We start from the raw sequence: 26,209 nt of genomic DNA on the forward strand, positions 1-26,209 counted from the left end.
GGGTACCTGGGAACTTTGTCTCTGTCTCTGTCTCTGTGTACGGTAGCCTTGGCTCTCTTCCTTCTTTTTTTTTTTTTTCCCATCCCGCCCCCACAGCTGCCGGCAACCGGAGAGATAGTAGCTTGGTGAAGCTCTCGCTGCTCCTGCTTCCTGCTCCTGACCCGTCCTCTCTCTCTCTCCATCCCTCGTCCTCTCCTCGTCCCCCTCCGCCGCCTCGCCTCTGCTCTTGTGCATCCTGCTGCCCAACGAGAGGCTCGTCCTGGTTGATCGCCCCCCTTTGCCGCGTTCGCGTTGCTGGGTTTGGGGCTAGGCCCAGCCGTCGATAGCCCGTCTCCGACCTCGACTATCACGTCCTGTGCTCGTACCGCAGCCGTACCGCACCTGTCCTGTCCTGCCCGGTCCTGTCGTGTATACCGCGCTCCCGCGCCTCGCAGTCTCTCCTCGAACGGCGGCGGCACCTCAGATGTCATCATTGTCGCCCTAATCGTGCGAGGCTCACCCACCCATGTCGTTCCTGGTTCCCGGTCTCCCGCTGCCAAAGGCCCAATAACCAAGCACCGCTCATCGACACTCCCCCCGGCGTCCTGGTGTTTCGCCCTCTAGCCCATGGTCAACACCCCTCTGTGGTCCTTGCTTCACCTCTCGCCTCGTTCCTGATTATGTATCCGCGTGTCCTAGCTTGCACTGTCTCTACGTCAAGCCAGCAGCATGGATTCAGGTCCCGACAGCAAACGGCCGCGCCTCTCCTCGTGGGCGGGTGCTGGCCCGCAGCCCACCACGCTGCCGCATCCTCATCATCACCTCCCTCCCTCACCTCACCACTCTCTTCCTCATCCTTCCCACGGTCCTCATGCTCCCTCGACCCAGCTACCGCCGCCGCCGCCGCCTCCTCCTCCTCCTCAGGGCCCCTCTCACCACCACCACCTGCACCATCACCACCATCATCCAGCCTCGAGTCCCTACCCGTCATACCCGCCTAGGTCCTCGGAGCTGCCTCCTCCCCCTGCGCCGCCAGCACCGGCCTCGGCCCACGGGCATGCCCAGCAGCATCCTGACATGGACCGTCGACACTCCGACCAAGAGATTCTCGCTCCCATGCAGGACCCGTATCGCCAGCCGCCGCCGCCGCCGCCGCATCACCCGGGACTGCAGCACCCTATGTCGCCTGCGCAACATCCCTATCACCCATATGCCAACCGAGATACCGTCATAAAGCGAGAGCCTACCGAGGATCTACGGAGACCCAACTCGACGGGCCATGCGCCAGAGTCGCTCCCGCCGCCGCCACAAGTCATGTCAGCACCACCCCATCCTCAGCAACAGCACCCTCAGCAACCGCATCCACAGCAACACTCTCAGCAACACCCCCAGCAGCAGCAGCAGCAGCAGCAGCAGCAGCAGCAGTCACAACCGCAGTCGTTACAGCAGCAACTACAGCAACAACACCCACAGCAGCAGCAGCAGCAGCAGCAGCCGCATCCTCCGCCGCCTCCCTTCCAAGATAATCCTCCGCCGCGACACATGAACTACGAGAATGGGCCGTCGATGCCCCCAACTCCCGGGGCATATCGCGCTCCTAGCTTCCCTCCACCGCCCACGCCCGTTGCGCATCAGCCTTCCTACGAACAGACCCCCAGCTACCAAGCCGCAGAGCCCTTCTACAGCGTTTACTCTACCGCATCGAAGAAGAAGAACACGAGAGCTTCACAGGTCTGACTTGGCCTCCCTTCTTACTACATGTCGCATATGCGCGGGATTCGGACACTGACTCTTCCTAGGCGTGCGATCAGTGTCGACAGCTCAAAGCCAAGTGCGATGAGACGAAGCCGTGTAAGACGTGCAGGGATAAGGGGACAGAGTGCAGATATCGTGATCCCGTGCCGAAAGCGTAAGTCGCATGAGATACCTTTTACCGACGGTCTACACATCTCTTTGGTTTCCGGGAAGCGGGATGGGAACGGACTGCTAACGTAGGTTTCGCAATTAGGACCGACAAGGCTCAGGCCGACATTCTGGATGGCATCTCAAGCATGCAGAACACGCTTACCGCCCTCGCGGAGCGCTTTGGACACATGGATGACAGGTTGACCAAGATGGAAGCAGTATTCTCAAGGACGCCCAGTTTATTCCAGCTTAAGCGAGATCCTAGTCCTGATGCGGAGCTAAAGCCCATGTCAGTGCCCATCCCAGGCTCGCCGCGTCAACAGGACGAGTACATGGCGGATCGATCTCCTGTAGAGGACATGTCTCGGGACCAGCCGGTGCTGTCGACTGAGGCGGTGCCCGCAGAGTCGGCGCCTGAGCCCACAGCCACCACTTTTATGGCCGAGGATGAGATAGAGGCAGAACCGGGGCCACCTGTGCCGCCTGGCGAACCTGCAATCCCCATCAACCATACGACTCTGGCAGGGCTTCTTCTCGACTGGGACCCCATCAAAGAGTTGACGCGCCATCATCTGGAGCGCGAAGGCATCAAGTTCATCAGCGAGTACCCGATCAGCCAGGAGCAGAACCGCGGAATCTTAAAGGTGTATGGGCGAGGCGAGGACGCGCACTTTCGAGTGTCGAGAGAGGCAACGGCTGATCACGGAAACGTGGACATTGGCGACGACAACATGTCGGATATTGTGTCCTCGTCTCCCGCTGCGGACTGGGGACAGCTTGGCGGCCTGAGTCCGGGCGATCAGATTGAGTACCGAGGCGGCGTCCTTGGCTCCGACGGCAACCCGGATTTCACCGAGACCAAGATCGCGACCTATGTGGAGAGCTTCAAGAACAACATTCTCAACATGCACCCCATTATCCAGCCAAAGGTGCTTGATGAGTGGGTCCACCAGTTCTTGAGCGAGCTGCCCACTGTTCAACCCAAGCCGAAGCCGCAGCCTTTGAAGTCGGCTTTCGCCGTGTCCCAGCCTCTCGAGGTCACGGGCTCGAAGAGAAAGAGGACGCCCGAGACGGATGGGCCGTCGACACCAGGTCCCGTTCGTGTCGGGAAGCCGAGCCGCTCCATCCACAGCGCGCTTGTTCTCGTCATCATCGCACTCGGCAAGATCTGCCTGCACCAGGATGAAGTGCCCGATGTCGTTTTCCCCGTGGACCCGATGCCTCACGGGAGCCCAGTCAGTCGCAACGGGGTGCCCCCATCGCCAACGCAGGGCTCGCCTCCAGGCTTTTCCGCCCACTCCCAGTCCTCGGGCTTCCCCTCGCCCAGGGATCAAGAGCGCGGTTATCAAAGCAGGAGGTCATCCATTCATGGCGCAAGCGGTCCTGTTCGCTCAGGCTTGGGCTTGAAAAAGAATTATGAGGTCATCCCCGGCTTGGAATACTTTGCGCTGGCAACGGACATTCTTGGCAACCATACGGGCGCGTACCATAATATGAAGAACGTCTACGCCAACATCTTTGCTGGTCTGTACCACGGCCAGCTTGCACGCCCCTTGGAAAGCTTTGCATTTATTCACAAAGCAAGCCACAAGTTGCAAGTCATTATGAGACCGTGAGTTTTGATCGCTTCTGAAGGTCGTAGGGACTTCTTTGATTGCTGATGTGCGTTCCACAGGAGCTTGGACAAGCTACGGAAGATAAAGACCAACATGGAGTTCATCCGCGAACCAAAGTACAACCAGCTGGCACTAGCCTTCTGGACGTGCCTGCAGCTAGAGAGGTATGGAATTCTAGAGATGTCATTTCCTGCCGCATCCTTTGGTACTAATTTGTCGCAGTGACTTGATTGCTGAGCTTCCACTCCCCCCCTCTGGTCTATTGCAGTACGAGAACGACATGCCCCAGCCCAACATGAGTCTTCTCGAAGGGTTCGACCAAAGAGTCGTGGATAGCTATCCGGCGCAGCTGTACCTCCGGACGCACCTGAACAGCATCCATCGGATGTTCTACTCGCCCGATGATCCCAGCAAGCCGGAGAAGCTCAAGAACGTAAGGCTAGTTGCCGACGGCGTCTCGACCATGCGCTGGGTCCCGGCCAGCTTCCGCTTCAACGAGACGGACCCCCCTGCAACCGACATTTTGTCGGCGCGCCTGCGGGCCAAGTACTGGGGAGCGCAGATGATTACCTATCGGCCGTTTGTCCGGCAAATCCTCCAATGGTCCTTTGAGGTGAAACGCCACCCCTCCAGCCCCCATGTCCCCGTCATGTCGGAGTACCGCGATGGCATCATTGCACCTTACATCCGCCCCGACACAAAGACCTCGAGCCAACTGGACCCTGGCATCATTGAGCTGGCCCGGAAGGGTATTGTAGCACTGATTGAAAGCACCAAATCCTTCCATGGCCTTGGGGAGAAGCGACCCATCATCACCAACGTCTTTGGCACGGCACATGCGTAAGTTTGCTTCCTGTCCCGTAGACATGTGACCTGTCCACTTACTGACGTGACTGGCGTAGCCAATGGGGCAATCTCCTTGTTCTCTCAGCGGCCTTCAAGGACCCCGTCTTGCACAAGTTTGTAAACGAGGACCTTCTACGGTCCCTGTTTCACAAGACGATTGCATTTCTCCGACAGTCGGCGACGCATACGAGCTCTCTGCGAATTGACATGCACATCCTGGAGGGACTTCAGCGAGACCTGTTTCCCATGGACGGAAGGACGGCCTCGAGCTTCTCGAGCAATCTGAGCCATCCTACTCCCAAACTCCCAATCGTCACAGCGCCCCATTCAAGCAGCGATCCTAATATTGCACAGCCGATGCCGCCACAGCCACCTCCACCACACATCGGACTGCCTCCGGGACCTTGAGAGAAGTGTCCCACTTCTCCTTTTCCGTTTCTATATGGACCACGCGAGTCTCCTAAATCCTCTTGATTATCTCTTCTTATTTTCTCAGCCATGTGCAGGCGACATAACTCTGTTGCTTCTAGTACCTGCGTTTCTTTGACCATTTTGGCGTAATATGGGGGCCCTCATGTTTGTCTCTTTTCTCCAACTATCTACATGAACCTGAACGGTGGAAGCATTTGGTGGACAATATACAAAGACGTTTGAATGGGCGGTTGGCTCAGCGATATGCCCGCAGCACGATTGACGGCGCAGCGCAGGGTGCGACGATTTGCATCGTGCTGCGATTTTGACTCGTATTCACACCTGGATATATCATATACACGCAAGGTATAGACCACATTGACGGTCTTTGGACCATCTTTCTTTCCTACTCTTTCTGTTTCTCGTCTTGTTCAAACCAGAAAACCCCCTCAAGCTACGTTTTAAAAAGCCATCACTCGCAAGTGGATTGGTGCTACCTTTTCTCATACACTGCATCACATACAATGTTCCGCATCTGGCGCTGTTGGAAAGCTAATGCTCCTTTGCTTCTTCTTTTCCTTCTTTCTGGTTTGCTTTGTTTGCGCGAGGATTGTTACTACATCTTGGGGTGGACTTGGAGGAGATACCATTATGCATGCTGTCGGGCAGGCTGCGTACTTGGCGCGCATCTGCCGGTTTGGAAGGAAGGCCGACGACCGCGGCGTGGGGGAGGGAAAAGGACGGGAAAAGAAGGGAATGGTCAGGGCATGGGGTGGATGGAGGAGGATTATCTTGCATGTGCGTAGCATTGGTTTTTCTGGGTAGGCTACAAGTAATGGTATTGCTTGTTTTGGATTTGAAGAATAAAGACAAGATGGGGAAGCTTGGTTGTACTGCTACCGTCCGTTCTGAGGCGTTTAAATCTCTCTTGATGAAGGGAGAGGTGATGATGTGAACGTGGATATCAAGTTGGTCCACATCACTGGGCGGGCAATTGATTTGCTGACTTGCCTGTAGGTATTTGGAGAACCAACCCTGCGCAATGTAGCACTACTCGGCACGTTGTGTATGGACGTGTCTGGAGTTGGATGCAATAGCTGTAGCTGAGGTTGTTTGTGACTCTGAGCTCCCATGTTACGTTGGCACATGAGGCAGCCTGGTGACCTGATGATTTGACTTTCGGCATCAGCGAGCTGAGCCTTTTGGAACAGATCACTTGTCATTTTCTGAGGGAGCTGGGGGGGAGGAATAATGTTGTTGGTTGGCTGATTGACCAAGTACTTGATGATGCCTGATAGCATGTAGGATTCGGGTGTTCTGGGGTCAATCGTGGAGGCGGGTCTGGAGGGCTGGGGGTTGTGGTATTGGACTACATGTAACGGGTAATCTCGATAAGAGAGAAAAAGAGTGCAACGAGGAATAGACGCCAGAGTGTGCGCCCCTGACATGGATGCCCTTGGGTGTGTTGTTGTTCAATGGGGGAGCAGGTTGACATGATGCAGGAATGGTTAAAGAAAACAACATGCTCGAATACCTTGGGACGTTTCGGGGTATGGCAGCGGCAAGTGCCATGGAGAACTGCTACGGTAGTGATACGTACGGTTTAGGTGTTGTGTGGCCAAGGTAAACTTATTTGGGGATGACGAAGGGGACGGAGCTGGCTCCGTGTAGTTTGGTTGCCAGGAGGGGTCTGACCCGACGGCGTGGACATGGGACAAGGGACAAGGTTGGGGATTGGGGATTTGGAGAGAGAAAAGGGGGGGAAGGGCATGGAAGAGGAGAGGGCGAGAAGAGGAGAGGGGAGGAGATTTGGAGCAAGGGTTTGCCGCTGTTTGGGAGGTTGGGGTATGTGCCATTATCGTGAGATGGATGGGAGATGCACATACGTAGAAGTGCAAGTTGACAGTGTTCTCCTACCTAGTATCCCTCTACCTAGTAGTAGGTGGTACCTCATGAATGCTTGATATGAAGTACAGAGTTCATTTTGATTTCGTGTCCTCCATCTGCTGCGACATAAAACAGGCCAATATGCAAAAGTCGTTTGGTTGTCAATGCAGGCAGGGGGGGGTCATGCTGAAAGGGATCTTTCCACGGGAAATCATGCTGAAGGGATGAATGGGTGAACGGGTGAATGGCAAGTCTCCCATGTGTGCCGAGTACGAGCCAATTCCGAATGGAGGTTAATACAACGGGAAGAAAGAAGCATGGGGGGGTCGCGCATTTCTGATGGCTAGACTCATACTTGGAAGGATCGCTTACAGGATGAAGGCGGCTCTCTCTTGCGGCGATGGGAGCATCGACACAAATGACTTCAAAACAAGATTTTTGGTTATTGGAGATTGACGAAAAGTTTCATTGTTAGTCTATTCTGAGTTGTCTATGGGTGGCTTGGACCGGAGGAGGCAGAACGCTAGGAGGCATTTACACAGGACGACAAGGGGGGGGGGGGGTTATAATCAACGGGTTGGGCCTCAACTCTGGAGATCGACCGGTTTGGCTCAATGGTTGGCTTCAGCTACCGCTGCCGTGTGGTTGCGGCATTGTTCATGTGAGGGCCGGAGACTGCATGGAATGCGCACGCGCGGTGCAAGGGTTACGGTTGAGTGATTACTTTGGTGTTTGAGAGAGGAGAGGGCAGGAGAGAGGGGACAATGGGGGACAACAGCATCGATTCTGACGTTTGCTGCATCACGAAGAAGGGTTTCCCTTGATCGAGATTAAGAGAAGAAGAAAGAAAGAAAGGAGGGTTCAACAACGGGAAGGATTGCGTTTGCCGAGCCCAAGGGTTTGTTGTGAAGGTTACCTTGCAGCATGCTGCTACGAGTTGCTGATATGCGCGCGGTGATGATAAAGGAGGCGCAGTGGTTTGGACTTGTTCACTAATGAAGATGGAAGGATTTGGCATGCGCGGGGGGAAAGAAGACACCGAGACGATCTCATATAACAAGGGAGTGGCTTGCCAGCGCCCCAACTTGGCTATCTATAGGTAGGTAGGTAGGTAGTTGATTCAGACAGGAGCAGAAAGGCTACGCTTCTATACTCCATCTACTAGGGGATATATCTGATATGTAGCAAGACTAGAAATACATAGTAGTAATAGCAGAAGATGAAGTCTTTTCTCTTATATAGATTGATGTTGTGATAGCGACTCCTTATTAAAAGCACTGCACACAGTGTTAACCAGTATAGTGCTTTCCTTCCCGCATCCTGATCAGGAAGTACGTGAGTGGCCTTGATGTCCGTACGTGTATTAGAAGAGCCTGGTCATGCGTGTAAGTGAGCCCTTTGGACTTTGTTGCTGGTGTGTGCTGGAAGACCTGATCCATGGCTTCACTGCGGCACTTTCTTGCGCCACGACGATGCTTTGCATAGATGCTGTAAGTACTGTAAAATCTCGACATTGGACACGGTTCGTTTGGTGGTTTTCCTCCTCCTGTCTTGCGCTTGTCATCGCCCTCGGCGGTGTTTAACCCGCCCCCCTCTACTTTCGCTTCTTTGCCTGCTAACTGCCAGCTTGCAAGTAAGCACTTATCACTTATGGCACAAACTGCTTCGCTCAAGGAAACAAGAAACAGAAACTCGAGCCTCAGGCTGATAGAATAGCTGCAACTAGGCAGACCCCAAGGATGACGACTCCTTCAGCCCGGCAATAGAGAGACACCAGCTCGGGCTGTTGCAAGGAATCTCAACCCCAGCTATTGCTGATGCCGTCGACAGCCGAGTCACACCCGCATCCCGGACATCAAGCAAGGACCCCAGAAGCCCCGAGATTATCTGCTTCACCTGATTTTACGTGTGTACTACTATTACTACTACTCCCCCGTTCGCCATATAGTCCATGGGAGGCAAGTAAAAGTGAAAAGTGACAGCGAGTCCCGTCATGTTTTGGGACGAGTTCCGGATGAACTCCGATGGCCTGGAATGGCACGTCTTATTCGAGGAGGTATCACCGAATGGAAGGGCATCTTTCTTTTGCCGCGCAACTTTTACTCTTAATGGCAGCATTCATGAGGTCGGTAGACGGTATTCACTTGGGAATGATCGGTGTGTGGTTGGTACGTGCCTTGGATGATACAGGGCTAGTTTACCGGCTTTCGAAGGATCAGATCGAGTAATCTTTCCTTGGTATAGCAGCTCGTCTGTCGCCGACTATTCCGTGTAAGCAATACTTCATCAATACTGCAGTTAAATGAGCAACATCAATCGCCGTTTAGCCCGCGGACAAGCCCAGGAGCTGGTATAAGTCCAGTAAATCAACAAGAAGTCGTACGACTTCAAATCACCAGAAAGTAACCCCTGGCAGCGATGCGAGATGAAGTCGACAAGAGGCCGCCGTTCGGATCTCGCAACGACAGCCGCCGAGCGCGGTAAACCCCCCCTTCTCGCTTTTGTATAAGCCGCTTGCCCAGCAAAGCAGCCATGCGAATAGCTCATCACGCACACTGATACGAAAGTTTAGTAGTACTCTTAACTACTACTGTACGTTCTTGATACAGTTGATAAAGGTAGTATCAGTGTCATCCATTCTCGGGACCGAGGGACTCCTTTCTTTCCGTGCGTTTGTCCCTTTTCGGGATCCAAGACCCTTGTTGGAGCACCAAGCTTGCATGGTACGAGTGCACGCGGCACTTGCTTAGCAAAAGTAAGAGGGGAACAGGCATCTGGTTTGGTTTGGCGATCCGAGAGAGCGCCGCTTCGTCCATTTGAATCTGGGGCATACTCTTTCTTCCCGATAGTTTGGAAGTAGGAAGCATTGGCATCTGCTAGTTGCCATCCGGCTTCGCGTACTTCATGCCATCTTCTCGTTTCTATATAGTCTAGCTGAGACGACCCTCAGACGATCCCCGAGTGGGCGCTTTTCCAAGCAAAAGAACAGGCCAGACCGTGTTACCGATTGCAGTGGCCTCAATTCCAGTAGTTGGGGAAGACGGCGTATACGCCTCAGTGTGATCAAGGCTTCGGAATGCCGTGCGTCTGTTATAGGCCTCACCCAGGTTGTAGGGATGTAGGAGGTGCTACTCCTTCGTTTAAACGACATATATAAGACGGAAGTGGGGGGCTTTGGGCTGGTATCGACATGCTGGTAGCAGATGCGAGGCATGATGGTATGGGATGCGAGACTCCGAATCCCTGTGGTCTGACAGGGCTGCTTCTAGGCAACTGGATTTACATGGGCCGGGCGTTGCCGGTCTTGAATAGCTTTTTATGGTTATGGCTGCTGGGATCGACTCGGAGCAGCGAATCACAAACACTCAACATAAGTGATGCTTTGCAATCCTAGGCTTTGTCATGGTATCTAAGTGGAAGAGCCATAGTTGGCATTTGGAGAGAGAGGCAAGCCTCTGAAGTAGGGCAAGCCGTCTTACGATTATATGCCAGTATCACGCCAAGTCACTGTTGAAGCCGAAATGCAGTTCACGTATAAACAAACACATACATCCGTACCAGACGAGTAAGACCGGGATTAGAGCTTCAAGTTTCTCAAGGCGTTCGGTTGAATTTGAGTCCTGTCCCGGTGCTGCATTGAGTGGCATATCGGCGCGGTTCGGGCCTCATTTTGTCTCTTGGAGCTCGGTGGAGGTGGGAGAGGAAAGCAGCGCCAGGGACAAGATTGTCCGGAGGGAGCTGTAGTTTGTATGTACCCATACATGGGGGCGATAGGGATTGTCACTTCGAAGCTTGAAGCCATATCGGGACATCTAAGACATATTTACCTACGGGGCATGAAGTATCGCTACTTCAAGTAAGCAGTTGACCAATGTGACGGTATATCAGGGGTTCACTTTGACGTCCTGACTTGTCTCATACATGCCGTGTCTCTGTTGGGAGTTTATGTAAGGGGGTTCCAAGACACGGATAAGGACCAGTATCTCGGAAGCTGATATAGGGCGTGTTCGTGTCACCCAATGTGTCTTTTTTTTACAAAAGGATGACCCAAAAAAAAGTCAATAATCAAGAGACTACATGATCAAACACGGAGTATCAAAGGTCTCTCCTCCAACACTGACAGCGACGCCATATCTTCGGAGGCCACTTTCTCAAAACGGGGAAAGTTACTCCTTCGACAGGCATGCCCCGGCGGCAGCCTTCTGTAACCATCTACTTGATTGTAGTACTGCAAAGCAAACAGCGGCACCCTTGCAAGATGAACCCCCTCCCAGTGACAGGTGACGCTGGTTCCAGACGGGGAAGATGGGCAGTTTGTGTGACACTGCGTTGTGTAAGACGCTGGAAAGGGGGGGCTTCTCGCGGCGGAGATTTACTTGTCTCGGTTGTACGGTAGCATGGATAAAGTTGTCTGTGATTAACCCGTGCTTGAACGTCTGCAGGAGATGATGCGTCGACCAGTGTTATGGGGCTACTGGATTATATCAAGAAGACTTCAATCGTAGCCAAGCTGATAGATGATGACTGTTTGGAGGGCATTACGCCTTCCCGAGACATTGGTGGATGACGAGACAGAGACAAGAAAAGCACAGGCAAACTCGGTCAATCAAACTTGCAGTCAGTCTCACAACATGACAACAACACTGGTCTACAGAATCTCAACCAAGTATCCAGCAAATTGTCCCCGTCTCCTTGATCACAACTCATATCAAAGCTTTGCCCATCAGATATCCTGCCAGATATTTCCTCAGACCTTCCCGCAGACCAAACGAGCCACCTGCCTTTACGCCCACTCTTTGCGGAACTTTTCATCAAACTCATCCCGCAGCCGAATGAATGCCTGAAGCACGCGATACAGTCCCTTCCCCTTTGTACGTCCATCTGGGATCGCATCTTCAGCGCCATCCCGCCCGTCAACGCTGGAAGGAGAAGAAGTTGCTTCTTCAGAACTGTCATCCCTTACGCCACTGCCCTTAGTCTTCTCCGGCTCTCCATCAGACTCGCCCTCATCGTCTTCACATGCCTCTTCCGCGTCTACATCGCTGGCATCCATGAGGACGGTGAGACTGCTGATAATGGTGCTCAGCGTGCGAGAAAAGTCCTTGAGGTGAAACCACACGTCGCCGCGCCGGATGCCGTTGTCCCTTACCAAGACGAGCATGCTGCCGTGCTTGTAAAAGTCGTAGAGATATGCGTTGAACTCCTGGCTGGTATCGTGGGGCCAGATTGGTATCGTTGGGATGGCTGATTCTTCCAGGAAGACGTCTCCACGCACCGTCTGGCACAACTCATGGATCGTCTTGAAGTCGTCTGTAGATCCAGAGAGAGCAATAAAAGGAGATCGAACCATGCCCGCGGCGCCAGAGTCGGCAGACGCCCAATGGACTGGCTTGTCCCGACCAACTACCGTTTGAGTAAAAGGCAGGGTCCGATCCCTAGTATTGGTCAAGTTATGGCTGACGTACGATTCCACGTACTGTTTGAAGATGGAAAGAGTCTCTTGGTTGTGTTGGACGAGCAGGCGTTCAGCTTCCTTGGGAAGAGGCGGGAGGAAGATGACAGACGACGACGTTTGCGCAACCTTGACAATCTTCTTGTTGCGCTTGACGGGGAACCGACAGAAGAGATGGGACAGCACAAGCATCATTTCCAGCAAGACCCTCTCCGGGTTGGCGTGCAAGTCTGCGCAGAGGAGGTGGAAATACCCGCCCCTTAATAGAGAGTGAAAGGCAAACACTGCGTTCTCCATGAAGTACAGGTGGCCCACTATGCTGGCAAAGTTGATGGGAACGCCAGCAGCGGAGAGCAGGTCCTGTCGCCGAAGGTATTCGATCGAAAACCGGACGTGGTGCTTGATGGACATCTCCGACTCGGGCCCTCCCAAGTAGAGGCGCGTCTGGGACAGCAGCGACCGCACCATGTTGGCTGCAAACTCGCAGTTGTCGGACCCGTGGAGCAGCGTGAAGAGCCTCAGGACAAGCGTCGTGGATATGGGGAACTGGCCGTTGAGGCCCGGCAGCCGTGCCGACATGATATCGTACACGCGCTTCCGTGGGATCTGGTTGAACACAACGTTCCCCAGGAGATCGAAGCCTCGACGCCCGGCACGGCCCGACGCCTGTCTGAAGTTTTGGGCTGTGAGGAAGACAGAGCTGCCCTGGAAGACGACCGTTTTGCAGGGCATGTTGATGCCCAGGGCCAGTGTGCCAGTGGCAACGACAACCCTCAGGTACCCTCTGCGGAACAATACTTCGACCCTGCATACGAACATTGGTCAGTCAGATGTGCCATTGTCAACCCGTCACAAGGAACTCACGCTTGACGATATTCGCGATTCAGACTGGAGTGGTGCACGCCGAGACCGCGTCGAAGAGCATCGATCTTCCAGCGGCCCACCTTGGTCTTCAGGGGCTCAACTATGCCATGCACCTCGGAGGCTTGCATCTTGGTCGTGTCTGCGAAGCTGAACCGTTCCAATGGCTCATCTGGGTCGAAGCTTGCCCACCGGCTGATCTCGACGCTCGCCTCCTGGCGCAACTGCTCGTCCTTGGACATCCTTTCGTCGTCTCTACCTTTGGCTCTGTCTTGCTGGACCGTCTTTCGTTTCTGCTGAATGCTCGCCGTCTTCTTCCAGGCTGTAAAGTCTTTCACCTTCTGAGCCCATTCGGCTGAGCTGTCTTTCCACTTTTCCTCAGCTCCTACGAGGTTGTCGAAGATCATCTTGACAATCTGCTCACACCCGTGGGTGTCGTAGTGAAAAATGAGAGCAGGCAGAGCGTCGTGGCTATGCAGATCGACGACCAGATGAAATATGTTGCTCTTGTCATGGACGGGACTAGAATCTGAGACTGCTTGAACCGAGCGCATCTCCAGCCGTTTTCGGATATCCTCGAACTCCTTGTTTGGGCTCTCCATGATGCGTCGAAGAGCTTGTTTAAGACCTGCCTCCCATCGAATGACGTCTGCTTTTGATACGATATCCGGGAGAGCAGAAGAGGGATCCGGGATGCCAAATTTGGCAGCGTCTTCCTTCGAGAGGACCTCCTTCATCGTTTCCCACAGACTTAAACAGTCTCTTGCCTCCAGAGAAAGGTCGTCAAGCGCTGTGCGAGCCCTAACTAATCGTTAGCCAATCAAGTCAATCCCAGTATAATGAGTTGTCATACACACCTGTCAGTCAGAGACGCAACTGGGTGAACGAATGCAAACTCGGGACATGCTCTGTCGCCTTCGTCCAACCCAGGAACGGGAAGTGCCTTGTTGCGACGAAGTCCCCGAAATGGCTCACGCCCATGTGGTGGTATGTAGATGAACTTTCGAAGATCAGAATACCGAGTAGTGTGCACCACTGTGTCCAGCTTGAGTCCTTTGCTTCTCTGAACCTGCGAGAGCCACTCTTGAAAGGGGCCTGGATTCCCAATGGTCGCTGAGAGGGCAATGACAGGGCACGGAGCCGACAGAAGCAGCTGTTCCCAGATGACGCCGTCGTCGTCTTGGCCAATGCAGTGGACTTCGTCGAATATGATTCTCTTGATACGCCTGGACCAGGCGTTTGGACCTTTGGCGTTTGTCGGCGCAAGCAAGAGAATCTGCAGAATATGCGGGACCGTGACCAAGACCTGGCATCCGGTTGGGCTCTGCACTCTGTAGTCGCGAGTATAGATCGCCCAGACAGATTTTCCGTCTTGTTTGTAGCTCTTGGTGAAGCGTGCTGCAACCTCAGCGGCAATCTGGTTGACCAAGGCCTTGGTTGGAGCAACGTACACCAAGACCCCGTCGTCGCTTTCCTCAAGCACTTTCTTCATGGCGTAGAATGAGATAAACGTCTTACCAGCAGAAGTCGGGGCTATGACAAGCAGGCTGTTGTTGGCGTCGATGGAATCGAGCACCTTGACTTGCCAGGCATCAGGATTGAAGGGCACCCGCTTATCCGGCTGGGAGTCGAACCGTCGATCCATATAAGGGGCTGCAAACTCGAGCTGCATCTGCTGGAAATCCGTCATGGTCTTTCTCATGTCCTCGAGAGTGCCGTAATCGAATTCGAACGACATCCTATGTGTCTGATTACCAACGGTAACCGAAAGCTTTGGAATCTCGAGGCACGCTGTCAGCTTCTGAACTGCTTGGGCCACGGCCCTGGATACCCCAATCGCCGGAAGCTCTTGAAGCCATCTCCAGATGAGACCAATCAGGTACGATCCTGGGAGAATACAGTTAGCATACCATTGCCCGGGCTGTTGGAGCAATCGCAATGTCATCTTACCGGCTCTTGGATTGGTACCTGTCCACGCCTTTGCCCACAATTGCGCGAGAAGATGGCACAAGTAGAGATGAACTTCTGATCCTAGCACAGCATGGTCGAGTCTAGATCGATCGTTGAGGAACTTAAGAGCTTTGAGATAGCGGACCAACAAAGAATTTTCTTTCTCGATCTCCCTGCAAGTATCGGCCCATAGCGCGACTGTGCTATCCCGCTTGACCGATGCCTTTCGCTCTTGAACCTCCTGCGCGGCTCTGAGTGCGCTCTCCCTGCCACCTGGCTTGTTCGCAGGGCGTCCTGGCTTTTTGGATTTGTGCTGGTGTTGGGGATTCGTGCTATTGCTGCTACTCTCGATCGAGAACTTCTTGTTCCTCGAGGCATGCGTTGCCGCAACCTTCTTCACGACGATGGACTCAGGCTCAATGAGCTTGCCTCTTGCGTTGGTAAGGCTCGCCGAGTAGGCCACGATGTCGGCCACACGCTTCTGAATTCTCTGCCTTGCAAAGAATCCGAGTTTTTGTGTCTTGTTCGGTGGCAGTAATAGCTTTGTGTTATGCCAATGGTGAAGGTCCTCGAACACAGATTGTAGGGATGCGTCCTGACTCTCTTGACTCTCTTTCAACTTGATGTCTTTGAGGAAGACATCCAACACAGGATGGCTAAATGGCAAAGCCGACACTTGTGACATGTCCAAGTCGTCCGGGGTTGTTTCGCTCGTGAGCTTCGCTAGCTTGGGAAGGCCTTCAGGCAGTTGTCGATCTGCTGCTGCGCGAAAGACTGACCAGAGATGTTGCCATGATTGGATGATTTGATCGGGGAGCCACTGACTGGAGCGGAGAAGTTCGAGTGTGAAATGAAACAAAGAACCATCGATAGCATCGTAAACGTCCCAAGTACAGTCGGCAGTATCGATGCTTGTTGTCCACTCGTCTTTCTCCATCAACAGCAAAGACACTTCGGTGATACCGCGCAAGAAATTCCGATCCTCAAGAGCTGGGATGGGACGATGGGAACCAGCCCAGTGCTGACGCTCAAGCAGGGTACAGTGCTTTAGGACTGCAAGATGGAGGAGGAAAGCTTGTACACCCTCTTGCAGACGAACATCATCGGGATCCGTGGAGGCGTTCCCCGGTGAGTTGGCGAGAGTTAGGCAGGCTGCAATTCCCAAGCGTTCTCGAGCAGTGAGGTCCCGAGGCTCGATGGGCATCGACTGGATACATAGATCTATCCCATCAAGGATCGAGGTATATGGCGAGTCAAACTCCTTTCCGATGGGCATCGGCTGCATCTTCTCAGGTAATACGCTCAGCAGAGGAGCATATGCCTAAAAAAAAAAAAAAACGATTCACTGTTAGCTTGATACTTGCACACAAGAGAAGCGGCCATCTTGTAAAGTTTACTTTTGAGCTCTTCCATTCGAGAGCATTGATGATGGCTACATTCTTGCCGCGCCATAGCAAAGAGCAAATTAGATTCCGCAGAATGATGGTGTCTTTGACGTCTTCCGACTCAACGCCATCATGACAAAGAACAAAGTGAATGGGCAAGCCCTCGAGGTACTCGTCGAATGCCGGGCTGTCGACAGATTCAAACTCCAAGACGGACGCCCTCGCACCGCCCCTCGCGAGCTCCTCGGCATGTCTCTGCAGGTGCTTGATGATGACGGTTCGTGCGTATTGGTATTTGTACTCAAAGCCAGAGAGATGAGGGACGCAGAGATCCCTCAGGTCCCGAAAGAAGACAACGTCAAAGTCGCAGCCTCTCTTTTGCAGGTTGCTGAGGAACCTTTCGACGACGTACACAGCATGAAGCAACTGAAACCCCTCTATATGCTGTTAGATGGCTGCCTCCATGTTGGTGGGCAGCGAGGAAAGGGGGAGGGTTGTTAGAAGGGGGCGATTTCTTGTCACGTTCTATTCACCTTGAAAGTCGGGCGGAGATTTCTCGAGGCAATGCCGAATCAGAGACTCTCCATGTATGAGAAACGGCTCTCTGCCGGCAATGTCGCCGATGAGATCAACTCGAGGAGCCCATAAACTGGCGTACCCGGAGGGAAGATCCCCCTGCTTCGCCTTTTGCCGCCCCATGACAATCACGACAAGATCAGATTGGCGGCTCGGTGATCAATTGTTCGCAAGTTCCCAAGACAGACAGAGAGATGGGACGAAAGCGGGGAAGAGGAAAACAAAGCGATAGGCAGACCAGGCCCTGCACTCCCTGCCCAAGGCCGAATTGATCGAAGGGGGCTCCTTTATTAGATGTTGGAGAGCAGGCTGTCTGGCCAGCGTGGAAGAAAGTAAAATCGTTTGTCAACTTCCAATGGAAGGCACTAGGATTTCCTTGAAACTGACTGAAATGCAAAACAAACGCATCGGGAGCGAGGGTAGGGCTTTTGTAGGAGTCACCAACTCGCGGGAGGCCTACAACCAGCTGCCAGCCAGTCGCCAACCACATATGTACTTCGTACCATGCATACAACTCCCCCTCCTTTCACTCGCTCCAGATATGCAACATCTCCATTGTGTACAAAGTCGATTGGCTAGATGGCCATCATATGACATGTACTCGCTCAGTGGGAGGCGGCGCGAATGGTCCTGAGTGGCCCCAAGATGCATTCAACTTATACACACCTTCTTTTCAAGGTGATTGGTGGCCTGGCCCGGGCAACGTTGCGTATCTCGATTCGCGTCACGGATAACGGAAGACATCACCAAATTCCACAAGTCTGCCGCTTGGATAGAAGGGAAGGACTCGGGTCATTCCGTTTCTGGCAACATGCATACGGTTACACAAGTTGAAGCATCCATGTATCGTGCCGCCCGAGCATGTGTACCGATGCAGCCACTTGCAAAGTTGGACACGGTAAGATGATAATGAATCGTTTTACACTCTATTATCGGTATCCGATCGAATGTGCAGTCGAACAGACAGAGTACACAAGTGAATCCCCAAGTCTCTTACAAACGGGGAATCCAAAGTCATGAAAGATGCCGCCAAAACGCCAAACTTATCCCAAATGCTCCCACACATTTTTTTTTCCCTCCTCTCAACTAGAGCAATTCCGTTATACCGCGCTCATCATCAAGCTCTCCAGCATGCCTCCGCTCTGACAGGCCAACTGCGCCCGCTCAACCTCGACCTTGACTCTCCTGTGCAACGTCTTGAACCCCTGAAGCAGCTCCGCCGAAGCGCCCGCGTATTCGGAATACAGATCCAGCAGGTGGATGCCAACCTCCACGCAGACGCTCACGTACCGCGGGTCGCAAATGTGTCCGCACACCCACTTCAGCACGGGCTGCACGCTCTGCTCGTCGCGGTTCTCCAGCGCATCTCGCATGGCGCTGCGGTGGCGGAGCGCGAGCAGCAAGGTGAGGACGTTGAGGGGTGCGTATTCGCGCGAGGTGCGGTCGACGACTTGGTCGAGGGCCTTGGCATAGCGGGCGTGGCGGAGATCGGCTTGCCATGGTCTTTCCTTCTTCCTTGTAACGCGGCCTTCGTTCGCAATGACGACGTCGGCACCTTCGCCGAGCATGTCGAGGCGCTTGGAGGCTTCGATCCGGCGCTTGCGCTTCTGCTTCTTGGCATCGAGGGAGTCGATGGTTCCGGCAACGAGAGCTTCCATTTCCTTCTCGCGCTCGCGCTGCTTCGTGGCTTCGGCGCCCGTCATACGCGTGCGGATGCTGAGAACACCAGATTGCATGCCGACGGCGAGGTGGCGATCGTCGGCCCCAGAGGCATCGCCTGACGGAATGACGCAGACAGAGAGAATGGGGGCCTGGTATTTGAAGCTGTTGACAACGTTCCACCCGGTCGTTTCAAACATCTTGACGTGCCCTTCCAAGCTACCGGTGACAAGGCGGCGGCCGCCAGAGGCCAGGCTCATGGACGTGACCGTCTTTTGGTGGTTGGTGATGAGATGTAGCGGCCGCGCGGCAACGAGGTCGAGCACGCTGACGGCGTTTCCGGCAGCGGCCAGGACAGTCGTCCCCGTAGGCAGGGGCAGGACGCTCTCGACGGGGGCGGCGTGCTTGAATGTCATGACGGCGGAATTGTTGCCCGTTCGCGGATCCCACAGCTTGACGGTCGAATCGTAACTTCCCGACACCACCATATTGGCCATTGTGCCCGGCATGAAGCTTCCAGCCCTCACATAGTCCGTGTGACCCACAAACGTGCTCGTCGGCTCGCTGCTGGGCAGATCCCACAACCTGACGGTCCTGTCGTCGCTCGTGCTCAGCACCGTGGTCAGCTCCACCGGCGAGAACTTGGTCGTCCACACGGGCTGCTTGTGATCGAGCCATGTCCGCAGAATAGCCCTAGAGTTCACGTCAAAAACTTGTATCCTCCCCGTGTCGTCTCCCGCCACCAGCACGCGGCCGTCCTTGCGAATCTCTCCGCTGCGCGCCACGTCTGTGAAGCGGGTGATTGTCTTGAGCAGCTTGCGGCTGCGAATCGAGTAGATCTGCACGCGCGTGCCCGTCGTCACGGCAAAGGAGTCATTGCTGCTCGACACGTGCGTCACCGGAAAGTTGGTCGGCGAGGGGATGAGGAGTTGGTTCTTGAATGACTTCCAGTATTTCTGCTCAGCTGTCAAGGGCGCGGGGCCAGATGCCAGCTTGACCCTCGGCAAGGGCGCCACTTGTGTCGCCATTGTGCTTTGTCGCTCCGCCTAATCAATGGTTAGAAGCAGAATCTTGAGGTGCTTTCTTCTGGCATCGAGTGTGTGCTGACTTGGTGGTTGGTTCTGTCTTTGTTCCCAAGATTTGGCTACGTGACGATCCGAGCAGTCGTGCAGTGTGAGGTTGGCAGGCTAAAGTTGGATATTTTTTTTCTGTTGGCGATAAGCAACAACCGATAAGATCTGACTGCGGAATTTCACCGTGAGGCTAGGGCGCTATACCGGATATAGCCTAGCCCAGGCTAGCGCAGACACTGGCAAGGGGAAATTCCGTCCTTGCATCATTGCTTCTTATTTCGTTCAGTACACGTCTGTGAAGGATGGCATCCCATCAACATACAACAACAATATCATTCATACTGCATTGCATTCTTTTCTAGATCTACCATTACGTCACGTCATATATCAAATGAAACCGTTGCTAGCATTTAAAATGACAAAAAGGAAAAGGCGACACAAAAAGAAAACAAGAGGCAAAGAGGGAATCGGAAAGGGAAAAGAGGGAAAGAATAGTTCTCATGGTCCCAGACTTTCCAAAGACGCCGCCCATTATCCTTCCCAATACCGATGTATACATGCCTCTTCACTATTCGTACAGAAACAGAACTACACTGCCATCATGAGGGTTTCATTTTCAGTAGCCGCCTCGGCGCCTGGAACGGCCGGTGCCGATGTCAATCTTTTGCATCTCTTGGATCAGAGCCATGTCTTCCGCCCCTCCATTGGCGCCGCTCATGACGGGGAGTGGCACTTTGGCCGGGATAGGAGGAGGGCCCTGGGAAGCGACGCTATAATGAGGTGCGTAGTTGTCGTTAGGGTGGTCCCACGCGCCAGCGCGTGATCGAGTAGAACTGTAAGGATTCGTCCTGTCGTGAAAATTGTCTGGCGCAATAGGCGCAGGAGAGTTCGGAACCGCCGTCGTCGGCGGCATGGAGTGGCGAGTCTTCTTCTGCAGACGCTGCCGCCCGCCTTGCGCCGGGGGAGCACGCGGTCCCTCTGTGTAACCGTAGGCGGTGGACGGTACCATGGCCTGCGAGGTCCTCGCCATACTAATGCGGAGGGGTCTCCGGCCGCTGGGCGGCATTGGCTGTGCTCCAGACAAGGCCGGCCTGGTTCGAGTCGGCGAAGGCTCTGGCGAGGGTTTGGTCTCTGGCTCGGGAGCCCAGGACTCTTCAGGCAGATGATCCGATGGGTCAATCTCTCTGCCATCGTGCGTGACAATCTTGGAAGGTGAGTCTGACGGATCGAGCCCGGGGGATGCATCTCTAGAAGATACGCCAGGGTTGAAGGCGTCGTAGGAGTCCGGGCTGAAGGGAATGTCCGAGTGCCTCCTATTGTCAGAAGAGCGAGGTGCAGGGCTGACCGACTTGCGTCGGATCCTATGTTGGGGGTTAGGGGAAGCATCCCGATATCCCTGCGCATGCGGGTCAGGCCCACTGGCATAGGCACCCGATCTTCGCTTGTCGTATGATTCGTATGGTTGCGGCGACGCCCCGTAGGCCGGCTCGTGCGAAGGCGGTGGCGGCTCGCTCCTATGGCGGTCTCGTGTAGAAACGCTGACGACTTGATTGTGTTGATAGTTGTATCGGCCGTCTTGGTGTCGTTCTTCATATGCTCTGTTAGACATTTCTTGCAACAAGTTGGGATCTACGCCAGGAGCCAAGGAGGGCGGTAATCCTGGAAGCCCGTAGCTCGGAGAACTTTGAATGTAAGTCGTCTCGTGCTCTCGCTGTTGGTTCGAGCGCTGGCTTTGGTTGCTATACGAGTACTGCGCCATCTGCTCTGGGCTCTCAGTGTAATCCCTGGTCGACAGAGGGGACACCGAGTTTTGGTTCCGAGGCTGCTGCTCCTGATAAGACGGATAAGGCCCTGGGGATTGGCTCATGAAGCCAGGAGATACACCTCCCGGAGAGCGACTGAGACCTGTCGACACGGGGATGGGGCCGGCGTCGTACACCACCTCGTCCAGGGGAGGGATGCTGCGGCGAGGCCTGGTCCGCATGGAGCCTGGGGGGGATTCCGGCACGTCCTCCACGGTGGGCTGCATAGAGCGATGCTGGGAGTCGAGAGAGTCGTAGGAATTATGCGGCTCGTACGCGATGGCTTTCGGCACAGGGGGCTGAGCGACCATACTCGGATCGTAGGCCCGAAACTGTGGGCGACCAGGGTAGTTCGATGTGGTGCTTCTATGAGCCTCGTTTTTCAAAACATCAGACCTCATTGACGCAGGCGGAGTAACCCTTTGGGGTGACGCCTCGTCACTTCTCCGGTGCAGACCCTCCTGGCTGGTGCTATGCCGTGATCGGTGAGCCGGTGGTGGAGGAGCGGCCTGTCGGGGGCCTCCTTGAGGAGGGTACGGCGCGGGATCATCTATCGGAGTCATGTCGTATGTGTCGCTCGCGAGCGAATAGCTGCTACCTCGGGGGTCAAATTGCTCATAGGGCGAGACGGGTATCTTTTGGCTAAAGCGGCTCTCTCTCTCGTGCGAGTCCTGTCGTGTCGGGCGTGGCTGGCGGGGTCCCTCGACACGGCCGGAGCCAGAATGGCCATGACCGCTGGGCGAGTGTGATAGAAAGTAATCTCCATGGCGCGAGCGAGTACTTCCCTGTGGCGGGGTGCCATACTCGGTGGTTTCGTTGAGTGAGCTGGTAGAGTTGTATGGTGAGTGATGGCTGGATTTGCCGATGTGCCGGGGTGGTGTCTGATGATAGTCTGGCGGAGTTTGAGACGAGATGTTTGCAGTGACCTCGCCGGTGACGGGGTCGGTCGGCAGAGGACGCCTTTTCACGATGTCCTTGCGCTTGGGCGACGCGTTCTCCAGCTCGCCGCCCATGGATTGCCTGGACCTGGCAGCGGGCTTTTCGGGCTTGGGCCGGCTGTCGTAGAAGGTGATTTCCAGTCGGATCTCCCCCGCATACTTGCCTCGACAGGTGAGGGTCTGCCACACGTCATTCTGGCCGCCTCCGGGAATGATGATGCCCTTGAGATCGATCCACGCCTCTCCGATGAGGTCGGTTTTCTTGTCGTCTGTGAAGACGGAGACCTTGAGCTGATAGTAGTCGGCCGAATCATGCACTGTGAACCGAAGCTCTTGGTCCCTGCACGAAAGAAAAGAGGACGGCCCAGGTCAGTCTCTTGCTCTCATATTTGTCTCACCACCAAAGTCTCAAGACGGGAATCCGTTGGAAACAGAACGGGCTTACCATTTGGGCGTCTGGCCGCCTCTGACATCCGTGGCCGTCTTCTTGGCCTCCTTGCCCAGCCTGGCCGCGCAGTAGGGATCCTGCTTGCCGATGGTCTTGCGGTTGGGCAAGTTCTTTGCGCGGTCGACAATGGCAACGAGGGTGCCAATCACAGGACCGTCAACGGACATGTCGGCAAACAGGCCTGCGGTGTGCGGGCCGTTGATGGCAAATGACTTGGACGCCGTGGACAAGGCCATGGTTGGCTGGAACAGGCTCGCAAGAGCGTTGCCTCGGCCGGTTTTTGAAGGTAGGAGATGGGAGACCTCCATGATGCGGGATTGCTGGGATGCTGTTGCTTTTGTTTACATCGGCAGATCTCGAGGTATGGTATGCTAGCGTCTGACGATCAGCGGCTCGTCGTAACTGGACGCCACCATTAAGCTTTGCAGACGTGAGAAAGGCTGTGCCGTTATGACGACGAATCAAACCTAATAATAGCCGCCGAGGGAATCACGGAGATGGGAAAGAGAAGTAGGTAAGCATACAGCATTGGATGCCTACAGATACGGCAACGCAAGAGGTTAAAAGAGAACTCGGAAGAGAGGAGCGGAGAGGAGAGGACGTGGAGGGTGTGGAGAGTTAATGCTTCTGGGCGTCCCGCACCAGACCAGACCCAAGGGAAGCACGGATCCTGCCACGGCTGCCATGCATCTGCCCTTCCAGGGAGCTCCCTCTGGGTCCCAGCGCCTTGTTCCAGCGGCCGTAGCGCTGTGGCGGCTGCTGGGGCTGCAGTTTAGCGCACGGCCAGGCGCTGCAGCGGTGCTGTGCGTCCAAGTACAGGTACGAGGCTGGGAAGAGGGGGAGGGGGAGGGGGGATTGGGAGGGACCGGAGCCGTGGAAACTGGATTAGAACGTGCGGATGGAAGTTCCAAGGAACGAACCTTGAACACAGCTGCCGCGACGCAGGCAACGGGAGGTACAGGCACTTTGCACATTTCCATCCTTTTCACGACGATCAGAAAATTACAAGTCTTCACCAGCTCGCACTATCCGTGGAACTGTCACAAAAGCGACCCTTGGCGGGTTTCAGGGCTAGAGATGCTGCTGCACCTTGCCCTGTCGATTGCTTGATACGGCGCACTGCAGCAACGCCGCCCGCCCTTGGAACCCGCGATCCCTTTGATGATGCATGTGCCCTCTGGGTGGCTGGTTCGAAATCGGGGTGGCTGGAGCGGCTCCTACATACAGCGGGCATCTGCCCAGCCTGGAGCGCTGACTGGCCGCGAGCCTCTTTGTCTTCCAGCGGTCTAGTGGCCCGCGATCAATGCCCAAGTGTGCCTCAGCCCCGCCTGGGTCTCATCGTGCTGGGATCTTGCAGGGGAGAAGGCGGTGCCCCTGTCAACATGAACATGGACGGAGCCTGTGTTGCTCAGCTGGGATCAAAGGGCTGCTTCCGTCATGTAAACAACCACCGGAGGGAACTTGGAACAAAGAACGGGAGTGATTGAATCACCGGCGCATGACGATCGATCGGGCTCCCTGCATTGCTGGAATGCACATGGCCATCTCTCTAGACCGTCTCAGCCGTTGCCCGCGCGTTTCTACAGCGACTCATGTTGACTTTTTTTCCCATGTGCTGCTGTTCCAGCTGAATGCACGTTTGCTCATGGACGGGACAGCCCAGGCCAAGTGCTAACATGAACCTGGGCACATCTCCAGTCGTCTCCATGTAGGCACGGGACAAAGATCCGGAACCTCCATCACCTTGCAGGCATCAACTCGAATTCTTGCATCACCGCCATCTCTCTTTTCCTTTCAACATCATTCATGCCTGCAGCCCTGCTCCATACCAACTGAATCGACAAACAAGCAACACCACGGATCCTTGCCTGCTCCCCCAAGCCCAGCAGCTGACGTCGCCCTACCACCGACCCAGCCGTTCGAGGCCATCGAATCAGAAACCGCAGCGCCCACGACGTGTGGAATCGCTGCGGCATTCTCTCCGAGCTGCGCATCTCAGGAGGCGTCAGCAGCGGGTACCGACAGCCTCTTTGGTGCTTGTTTTTGACTTGCACTTTGTTGTTATTTCCTCCCCTCCACCCAGCATCCCTGCCGTCTGTACTCCGTATTTGTGCCCAATATGGCCGTCCACGAAGGCGCATCAGGATATAACTTTCGTTACCCAAACGGAGCATCTCCGTGCGGGTGTTGCGCGACCAAAATTCGTGCCTGTAGGCAGGTAATAGACGGTGTGGTCCGTATCATATATGATCGGGGCGGAAGCGGAACTGGCGGTCACTGTTTCGCTTGCATGCGATGGTTCGAATTCTTGTTTTGCGTTCTACAAGTGGAATCTCGCATAGCTCGACGAGACATCGGTAAGATGATTAATAGCGACAGCAGTACAGGTAGGAGTTCAAATTTTGTCCATATTCTGTAGCAGCAACACTCTCATATTAGTCACGTTTACATATTCCCATGGTCGACACGAGTTCACTTTCGCAGTTCGTTAGGTCGCCAATCGATGTCTTGAAAGGTCGTCTTCATTCAGCTCGTCTACCAGTCACAGCCCTTGGCCAAAAGGTCGGCGAGTTGCTCGAGGTGCTTCTTGTCCGTCTCATCGAATCCGTTCAGCTCGGCGCAGTCGACGTCGATGATTGCAACGAGCTTGTCGCCCGACACGATGGGCACCACGATCTCGCTTTTGCTCTCGCTGTCGCACGCAATGTGGCCGGGAAACTTGTCCACGTCGTCGACGAGTTGCGTAGTCTTGGTGGCCGCAGCAGCACCGCACACACCTCGGCCAAACGGGATGGTCTGGCACGCAACTTTGCCTTGGAACGGTCCCAGAATGAGCTGGTCCTTGGCCGAGGGGTCCAGCACGTAGAAGCCTAAGCGGAGGCAATAAGCATAAGATCCTTCGGTCCTTCGTCTCAAGTTTGTGATGTTGTTTGTCACTTACCTGCCCAGTTCACTTGGTTGCTCGGGGCGGGAAGGGACTTGTAGGCATGCCACAGCAGCGAAGCCGCGTTAGAGAGGTTGCTAGCCGCCTCGTGTCAACACAGGTCATGCTCGTATCAATTCATACCTCAGATGCCCGGGTTATGAATATGGAGTCAATGCCCATCACCTACCAGACCTGGTCGTCACCACCGGGGGAGCCGCACGTTAGCCTTGAGTCGTACATACATAGATTGCCCGCCGAGACGCGGTGAGGAGGGAGGGGAAGAAAGGAGATATACGAACCCAGTTGCGCTGACCGTAAAACAGCCCTTCGGCCTGCAGCAGCACCTGCTCATAGGCATCATCCTTGGTGACGCCCTCGGCAAAGTTGGACGCATCGGCGTGGACCTGCAACTTTCAGGTGAGCATAACGGCCAGCCTTGGGGACTTTGTGACTAGTCTCCTTGAACGCACCATGGCTCCTTTTTTTTCTTCTCTA

The 26,209-nt window shown here is 54.7% G+C and overlaps 6 protein-coding genes across 6 annotated transcripts; 2 read left to right on the forward strand and 4 right to left on the reverse strand.

Annotated features, from left to right (window-relative positions):
• Positions 1-505: 505 nt before the first annotated feature.
• On the forward strand, positions 506-4,754 carry CCMA1212_003803 (uncharacterized protein; the record flags this gene model as incomplete). The annotated part of the gene is made up of 8 exons (XM_073701134.1): positions 506-510; positions 708-1,290; positions 1,453-1,710; positions 1,779-1,888; positions 1,988-3,496; positions 3,560-3,664; positions 3,723-4,340; positions 4,403-4,754. 8 exons carry the CDS (start codon positions 506-508, stop codon positions 4,752-4,754), a joined length of 3,540 nt encoding a protein of 1,179 aa, XP_073560472.1.
• Positions 4,755-8,023: 3,269 nt separating this feature from the next.
• CCMA1212_003804 (uncharacterized protein) lies at positions 8,024-8,544 on the forward strand (the record flags this gene model as incomplete). Its single annotated transcript, XM_073701135.1, has 2 exons — positions 8,024-8,029; positions 8,371-8,544. 2 exons carry the CDS (start codon positions 8,024-8,026, stop codon positions 8,542-8,544), a joined length of 180 nt encoding a protein of 59 aa, XP_073560475.1.
• Positions 8,545-11,427: 2,883 nt separating this feature from the next.
• On the reverse strand, positions 11,428-16,991 carry CCMA1212_003805 (uncharacterized protein; the record flags this gene model as incomplete). The annotated part of the gene is made up of 6 exons (XM_073701136.1): positions 11,428-12,901; positions 12,961-13,758; positions 13,815-14,844; positions 14,908-16,228; positions 16,305-16,729; positions 16,826-16,991. The coding sequence occupies 6 exons, from the start codon at positions 16,989-16,991 to the stop codon at positions 11,428-11,430; spliced, it is 5,214 nt and encodes a 1,737-aa protein (XP_073560474.1).
• A 977-nt stretch (positions 16,992-17,968) lies between these two features.
• Positions 17,969-19,555, reverse strand: CCMA1212_003806 (U3 small nucleolar RNA-associated protein 15; the record flags this gene model as incomplete). The annotated part of the gene is made up of 1 exon (XM_073701137.1): positions 17,969-19,555. The coding sequence occupies one exon, from the start codon at positions 19,553-19,555 to the stop codon at positions 17,969-17,971; it is 1,587 nt and encodes a 528-aa protein (XP_073560477.1).
• Positions 19,556-20,216: 661 nt separating this feature from the next.
• On the reverse strand, positions 20,217-23,096 carry CCMA1212_003807 (Ingression protein fic1; the record flags this gene model as incomplete). Its single annotated transcript, XM_073701138.1, has 2 exons — positions 20,217-22,680; positions 22,786-23,096. The coding sequence occupies 2 exons, from the start codon at positions 23,094-23,096 to the stop codon at positions 20,217-20,219; spliced, it is 2,775 nt and encodes a 924-aa protein (XP_073560476.1).
• Positions 23,097-25,323: 2,227 nt separating this feature from the next.
• Positions 25,324-26,187, reverse strand: CCMA1212_003808 (Free methionine-R-sulfoxide reductase; the record flags this gene model as incomplete). Its single annotated transcript, XM_073701139.1, has 4 exons — positions 25,324-25,658; positions 25,730-25,817; positions 25,957-26,124; positions 26,185-26,187. 4 exons carry the CDS (start codon positions 26,185-26,187, stop codon positions 25,324-25,326), a joined length of 594 nt encoding a protein of 197 aa, XP_073560469.1.
• Between the last annotated feature and the right edge of the window lie 22 nt (positions 26,188-26,209).

Source organism: Trichoderma ghanense, assembly GCF_004382785.1.
Source record: "Trichoderma ghanense strain CCMA-1212 chromosome Unknown scaffold_3, whole genome shotgun sequence".
Lineage (NCBI taxonomy): Eukaryota > Fungi > Ascomycota > Sordariomycetes > Hypocreales > Hypocreaceae > Trichoderma > Trichoderma ghanense.